Consider the following 8168-nt stretch of genomic DNA (forward strand, 5'->3'; position numbering starts at 1 on the left):
CACTGTCCTAACATGAGACAGATAATCTCTAAAAAATAATCAATCTCCTCCCTGCTCTGCATAATTACTCCGCTCAGTCAGAAACAGCCACTCAGAACTAGCAGTAATCAGCTAGCCGCCATGCTAACAGGAAGTTTTCATTCAGTAACTCTGGATTGTTTATTGTAATGGATCCTGTATTTGCCTTTGAATGTTAAGTTTTATACTTGAATTTTTTTGGCAATGTTGAGAGGTTTTATTTTGGCTCTTTACATTATTTAGCGTCTTCAGAGACTTCATATGTTATCAGTCTGTTAAAGATAGTATATACAATTTGCAGAATGCCTGTTTTGTTTAGTTTTCTTCTTGGAAAAAGTTATTAAAAACAAGTTTTTGTCTAAATTAAGGTGAATTCATGGTTCCTTTTTCCACATATTGTAACCGGTAGTGTTTATGATAAAAAAATAATAATAATAATTTTGTGATCGGTATCGGTGATCGGTATCGGTGATCGGCCCTCATGGATGATCGGTATCGGCAGGAAAAAACCTGATCGGCACATCTCTAATTTCCACACAATGAGCCTTGTTCCACTTTCTGGCTACAGCTTCACAAAAAGATTGTTCAGATGATTTGTTTGTTCTTTTATTACTAGAGCTTATTGTAATAAGCTCTAGTAAGCTTATTACAATAATAAGCTTACTAGTAATAAGTAATAAAAGTTTGTTCCTTTTTGCTAGTTCTTGCATTCCTTATTATAGTTTGGACTTGATTCTCTAGATTTGTTTGATGTTTTCTAACAGTTGTAGTTGTCCCTGCTCTGTTCATCTGTCACACTCCGCAGCACAGCTGTTATCTACATCGCCTCATTCTTCTCTACCTCTGCTCTCCCATAACTGTTCTCACTCCCCTCTGAGTTGCTCCTCTGCTTCCCTGTCAATTTCCACTCATTCCTCAATTGTAAAATTTTAGTTATGACAGTTCTGTATTTGATTATGACTATTTTATACAAAGAACATGTTTCCAAATGTGACAAGCATTTTTGCATCTCTCTTCTGAGGTATTCTTATTTATAGTAAACACATTCAGCCAGAAAAATTACCTCCCCAGATATATTATTAGGACACAAACAAGTCAGTAATGACTTTATGTGAGTGGTATAGATGAGAACACACTAGCATGAATTCCTCACACATACATTGAGCTTCAGTCAATCACTAATCCTGAAACTGTTCCAAAAGCAATCTCTTGTATTTAGACTGTATTTTGCTCCACAAACATAAATATGCAAAGTCTAAACAGTGAACAACTTTAACCAAACCTTTCTGATGTCTTCTGTAGGTGTGTAACAGCAATGGGAACTGCCACTGTGACAGAGGCTGGGCTCCTCCCTTCTGTGAGAAGCCTGGCCTGGGTGGCAGTGTGGACAGTGGACCTGTGCAGAATAATAGTGAGTAAATACTGATGTATTCTGTTTCTGATTTTATCCCATTTAAACATTTCAAATGACCAGTCAACCCTGGGATTACATATAATGTCCAGCTCTGACAAATGAACAAAGTCAGAAGAAATCTGTAAGAAAGCAAATACCTTAAATGAATTGTCCTGCACCTATAGTACAATGTAGCTCTTTCTTTAACTCATATATGTCTTCCCAAACCAGCTTCAGATATCACTAGCATTAACTAAATTAAACTCATTTGCACATGCAAACAATATCATCAGAAGTCTTTGATCAGAGAGGATCCTTCTAAACACCAGAGATGTTTCTTGTTACGGAGGTGTGTCCATTTCCTGGATTTGTTTTCAGTCAGTCTGTGCGTGCGTGCGTGTCTGTGTGTGTGCGTGCGTGTGTGTGTGTGTGTGTGTGCGTGTGTGTGTGYGTGTGTGTGTACGTGCGTGCGTGTGCGCGTGCATATGTGGTCTGCGTGCGTGCGTGTGTGTGTGTGTCCACAGATCAGGTGGGTTTAGTGGTGGGTCTGCTGTTTGCCTTCCTGGTGGTCCTTCCTGCAGTGTTGCTGCTCTTCTACTGCTACAGAGTCAAGACTTCATTCTACCACAAGTGGATTTCACAGAGAGAGCAGAACAAGAAGAACAAGTACTGTCTCCCCGTCATGTCCTCTGTCTGTCTGTCCATTACTGTGTTCTTGATTTCCCTGCATACTGAGCATCCAAGGGATCTAAGATTTCACAAAAATGTTGTCTCATCCAACAGATTGACTGAATTTGACTGATATTTGCCAAATTTTTAATATTGGCCATCAACTGAAACTTCAAGAACTACTGACTACAGTACTGATTACTGGCCAGATTAATGATTATCCATCAGTCAGCTGTAGTTTAATGAGTAACTCCATCTGCCAACTGGTTTCAGTTGTATGTACTGTAAAAAACCAGGTCTGTCAACAATAACTCATGTGATTAATCAAAAGAATTTAACATTAATCAAACCTATTTTGACACTAAAAGCTTCTCTCCTGCTGAGGGTTACCTTGTTAACAGCAGAGCTTTATGAACTTGACACATGGAGAACAATGTGTTCTTTCACAAAGGTGAAAGTTTTTAAACTTATGTAGCGTCGCCAGCCCACATGTATAAATCTACTTGGAGGAGCTCAAAATTTCACATGAACTACACCACTTGGCTCATCGCACCAGTTCAATAGGTAATGAATAGAAACATGTTTGGTTTGAGACAATAAAATATATATTTTCCAATTTTTTGTCAGAATATGAATACAACAGCAGTTTTTGATATGGGCTATATGTGTAGTTTCCCAGGTGTCATCAGAAAGGAGTGGGGGGGGGGGGGGGGGACTCAAGACTTAGAAAATAAAATCTGTCAGTTGTCCCCTGAACAGGCTTACAACTACTTGTATGGATGTGTAGAATAAGTTGCTATGGAGTTGTGGGAGACTACTTGCTGCCTTCTGCTACAAAAAAAAAAAAACAATACATAATTGCTTGCATTTTAATTGGTTGGAGTGCGGCAGGAGGATGGGCTTGCCAATGGCACCATTCAAGATCCACAACTGCATGCATATTTATATATGAAGCTTAAATGTTAGGCATAGTAATTAATCATGATTTATTACAGCGCCAGAGTGTGATTAGTTTGAATATTTTTTTAATTGATTGACAGCACTAATAAATACACAGATAACCTTTTTTTCTTCACTGACTTTATATCAGACTAATTTTCCTGTTTTGAGTCAATTCTGATTACAAAAACAATGTGTTTGCTAAAGGCCAGAATAATGAGATTTTAAGAATATTTTCCTTTTTACTTAGTACAGAAGCATTTAACTGCCTGCTTGTAAATAAATTCAGAAGCAGTATCTCATTTATCTCATTTAAAGGAGAGTTTTTATTTAGAGTAAAAAGTTTCTCATAACAAGAAAATGTTTTCATTATAACAAGATAGAAAATTTGTTAAAATGAAATGTCTAAGACAACATCTAAAAATCCCTAAAGTGTTATTTAACTGTTGCAAACTTTTCTGTTTAAAATAGCAGATATTTTGTATTAATTTACGCAAAGATTTTTTCAAAAGCATTTTTTATGGGTATTAAAAAAAAAACATTTTTACAACAGCATAATGAAAACTGCCCATGTTCAGCTGGAAACGTAAATAGCACTGCAAACAATGTAGTGTGCATGCCAGACCTATAGGTGGCATGTGACCTGTCTGATCCAGAGGTGTGTAATCTTAACCCTTTGCTTGTACAGAGGTGCATATATGATCTATGTTTCTTCACTGACAGCCAGTGAAGAAATATACAGTCAGAAATGTCAGTGCGCAATGAGCAGAGATTGCCTTAACATGGCAATCTCAAACTGCGCAGCATGAGTGCAGAAGCGTGAGAAGATGTGACTGATGTCATGGTTTCCAAATGTTTTCTTGCATTGCATATCTAGGAAGTTTCACTCTGGAGCCAGTTAATGAAAATTTGTGTTTTTATTCAGCCAAATACCATGTTGCCATGTGAACGAGAAGGCAAAACAATGCGAAGCCTTAAATTCAGAATCTTTAAAATGACTGACATGGGTCAGACATTCTCACTATTTTCCAAAAACAGTAATTGAATGGAATTTTGTCCCATTCTTCCTACACTCCTCATAGAAGCACATAGCTATGTCTTGTTCTTTCAGTAGATCAATACATAAACCAGAATGTGTTTACCAGAATCAATGGCAATCAGAGCCACTGCTCATGTACAGCAGAACAAAACAAACTCCATGCCCTCATAAAGCCTTGAGCTTTTTATGAGTTGTGCCACATTCATCACCACCTACAGAGTGATGAAAACAGTGGTTGAACATGATATTCTAGGCTCAGGTTGTGATTTATAGAACCGTATCAGTTTGGAGATCATGCAGCAACAACCGACCGTCCAAATAAAGACAGGAAGAGTTAAGCAAAACTCTGATGATGCTGAGGTTACTGGGCCTCATGGACAGCTAGCACTAACTGCTGCTGGAACAGATCATGAAGAAGTGAGGGAGCTGTATGGAAAGGTTTCTAATGAGTCTTCCAGTGCAGCAGCTGCAACAAGAACCCTCAGAGTCTACAGTTTTACTCGAGAACTAATTTTCTGGGTTCATTTACAGTTCAGCTAGTGGCTTCTGTGGTTTTGAATAGAGTATCACCTTCCTACACTTTTAAAACTGCAGCACACACAGTTTGATCACTAAATTAGCCAGACTGGGGGTTTTAGACTGTGTATATGATATAATAATGTAATAAGTATTTACTTGAGGGGGGTGAATATTTATGCAAACACTTTGTTCTAATTGTCATTATTTTGTAAAAATTAGTTTTCAACTTGACATTAAGGGTTTTTTGGTAATTTTTTTGTCAGACAAATTTTATTGCTAATGATTGATTTGTAAAAGCAACAAAAAGCACAAAACAAAAACTTTTGATAACGTTTGCTCTTCACTGCTTTCAGATTGTGCTAAGTGATTCTGAAGCATGTGTGTTAAAAGCTGTAGGAGTCAAATGCAACATGTGTTAAAAAAAAAAAAAAGACAAAATGGCCACCTTGATCCAAAATGGCCAACTTAGCTATTGGGTTTGGACCATTTCTGCAAGAGATTTTTTGGTAAGTCCTGACAAGTTAGAGTTGTGTACCTCCATAACTCTCAATCGAAGCATGGCTTAGAGATGTATTTTTTTAAAGATTTCTGGGAGAGTGCTGTAGTAATAATAATAATGATAATAATAATAATAATAATAATAATAATAATAATAATACTAGAGAGATACGGCTACAACCACCATATATTGGGGTGGATTTCTGTTGGGCGGTGAATATGATCAGTCACAGTGAGTTTAGCATTCATCCAAGAGAGAAAGGATATATCTTGTCCCTTGAAGTAAAGCAACATGTCAGGCACAAGGTTCTGGCTTATTTCTGTCTGTCCTTCTTTACTTTTTCAGGAAAGAGGCTTCAGTGGATAAAGAGAAAAATGGCCATCTGAATCCTGCCTTTCACCTGAAGGTGGTCGGCCCAATCAACAAAGCTAGTGGCCACAAGGGGGTGAGTGGAGAGATTCTGTGGCAACAATGGGAGAAAATGGAAGGAAAGGAGGATGGTGGCCTTGTTGTGGTTTGATGACAGGGTTTCTCCCAGAAAACTTTCTAAGCCCGGTGGTCAAGGCGCCGAGGCTGTCCACCGGCAGTCCACTGGGTTTTTGTATTAAAAGATGTTAAGTAGACAGGAAAAGTAAAAATATCACTGGGTAATTATGGGAAAACATCGCCAGTGAACTGCTAATATAAACCCACAACTAGTCTTAAAAACAACTAATCAAAAAATAAAAAAATACAAATAAATAAATATAAATTATTTCCACTTTTCTTAAATCCAAATTAAGTCAGCGGCTCCATCAGGCCTCCCAGGGCTTCAGGGACCCCATAAATGCTAATATTTTAACACAGACATATAAATGTAACATTTGTTTATTGAGATTATCAATGCTGCTAAATTTGACATAATGGTTTCAGCATACCTAAATCAAAAAAATTTAAATTTAACATTTATACGTAAGATTTTAAGGAGCTCCCAAGTTTACTTTGTAAAAGTTCAACAAACAATACTCATAGTCAGATTGGTTTGTTACCATAGCTACCATCTGATGCTGAGTTTAATCTTTGAGTTTCAGCTCCGTTTGTTCACAAATACAAATTAGTAAACTGCAATTATAATGTATTGCTTTTTAGGTTTGCCAATTAAATTAGTCCCCTGTCCTAGATTTCACTAAATCTAACACAGAAGCTGTTAGAGGTGCTGATGTTTTTAGCAACAAAAGAACCCCCTAAAGCAAATTCTGCTCCGACCCTGTATTATGTGTTAAACCCGCTGCACTGCGCAGATGAGCAAAATCTTTGTGCAGATTTAATTCAATGCTGCTAATGTGGCTTTAGTAGCTCTTCCATGTCGTGTCTGCTGAGTTTTTAACAAGGGGACACGGAAACTATTTTGGCTGGTCGAGTTTCTGGACGAGTTTTTCAGATGTGCGGTGGCCGCGCACATTAACTCTGTCTGACTAAGTAGACAAAGCATTTGATACGGTTTGGTGTTTAGTGTAACCGGAAAAATAACACTAGTAATAATCATGGGTGAAAGTAAGGGGGTACGGCAGGGTACTGCGTACCCCTAAAATATTTAGCCAGGGTACGCAGTACCTGCAAGAGAGGGGAGCAGCTGTCTGCTGTAAAACATGAATAGGTTCACTGTGCAGCCGTGAGAGAACCCACTAATTAGCCGTGACTGATTAGTTTTTCAAGAACAATCTTAAACACGACTTAATGAAAACCTTTTTTCTCATTTCATATTGTTTCTGAACTCTTCGTGCTTTGCTAGAGCAGGGGTGCAACACGACGATCGCGGAAGGTTTTGAGTTGATCTCGGCATTAGGTGACAAACTGAACGCAGCCAGGACGATGAGACCAGCACGTCCTATGGCTCGCTTAAAACTTTGCTAACTTTATGAAAGAACAACAAAAAAATCAACAAAACACGTTCAAATTAATGACCCAACGAACAATCTCAGTAATTATTGTTTCAACAAGGTGTTGCGCAATTCTGTGCGTTTCGGTTCCATTACCAAAATAACTAGCAGAGCAGGAGTTTAAAATGAACTAATCAACCACCGCTGTGTTCATGAGAGGCTTATTAATTATCGCAAAATAAATATCAAGCCTGCAAACCTAATATCGTAACGGACTGAATGTTATGTTTTTAGCATAATCTCGGGTCGGCTTGTGTAGCGCAGGAGGTTGCCATGGCAACGGGTGTGYTTAAATGACAGAGAGAGACGGAGAGTAAAAGGGTGCGAGTGGTTTAGTGTTGACCACCTGTTCGGGTTGTTTTACCTTTTTTACCTTTGTCTTGGTGCATCACAGCCGCTGTAGTTTCTGAATGTTCAATAAATGACAAACTTGGACTAATTACCTCGTTCTTTGTGAGTATACGTCATTTACAACAAACATCAAACACAGTAAATATGTTTCATTAGGTATTTAACAAACAAATGGCTTCTACCGCGATAATTATGTGAAATTAAATTAATTGTCTAATAAAAAAAAATAGTTTGGTTCTGTCGGCTCAGGTTTGAGAGGCTTTACCTTTATTAAACAATTTTGATTTCTGCCTCTTATTTAGTGGAAATATTGATGTTGATGAGACTTTCTCCAACCTTTTTCAACCTTTATAGCTCCACTGTTGAAACTGAGGCTCTAACATTCACAAATGACATTGAAATAAAATCCAGTCCAACATCYSGTTTGAGGTGATTCCTCTGGAACATGTTGGAGGAAAAATATTCCAACTTCAGAAGATGAGCTTTAATCTAACAGAGCTCTGTGGTTCCTCCTRTCAGTATGAGAGTCAGGGTGAGGAGGCGCCATGTTAGGAAGAGAAGTGGAAGCTGCAGGATCTTCAGAAAAAACGGGTCATGATGCTAGGCTACTGATTATCCCTCTATCTGGACACAGGATCAATAGAACCCGTTTAAAATATAAAATAAATGGTTATATGCCAGACATGGAAAACTAGGATGCACTCCATGCCATGATGTTCAGAATTTAGGTCTTATGACATCTCAAGGTGTCAACATTGCAGCCAGTGGGCTGAGGGAGGAAATACAGCTTTATTTTGTAGCAGTTCAAGAGCTACCCAGCAA

General features: G+C 38.0%; 1 protein-coding gene across 1 annotated transcript in view; it reads left to right on the forward strand.

The window, feature by feature from the left end:
* adam19a (ADAM metallopeptidase domain 19a) overlaps positions 1 to 8168 on the forward strand; it is a 61583-nt gene that overhangs the window by 47459 nt on the left and 5956 nt on the right. Inside the window, exons 15-17 of the mRNA XM_008435072.1 lie at positions 1321 to 1429; positions 1936 to 2077; positions 5422 to 5521. Coding sequence (XP_008433294.1) covers positions 1321 to 1429; positions 1936 to 2077; positions 5422 to 5521 — 351 coding nt within the window. The remainder of the gene's footprint in view (positions 1 to 1320; positions 1430 to 1935; positions 2078 to 5421; positions 5522 to 8168) is intronic.

This window comes from Poecilia reticulata, linkage group LG18 (genome assembly GCF_000633615.1).
Source record: "Poecilia reticulata strain Guanapo linkage group LG18, Guppy_female_1.0+MT, whole genome shotgun sequence".
In the NCBI taxonomy this organism is placed as follows: Eukaryota; Metazoa; Chordata; class Actinopteri; order Cyprinodontiformes; family Poeciliidae; genus Poecilia; species Poecilia reticulata.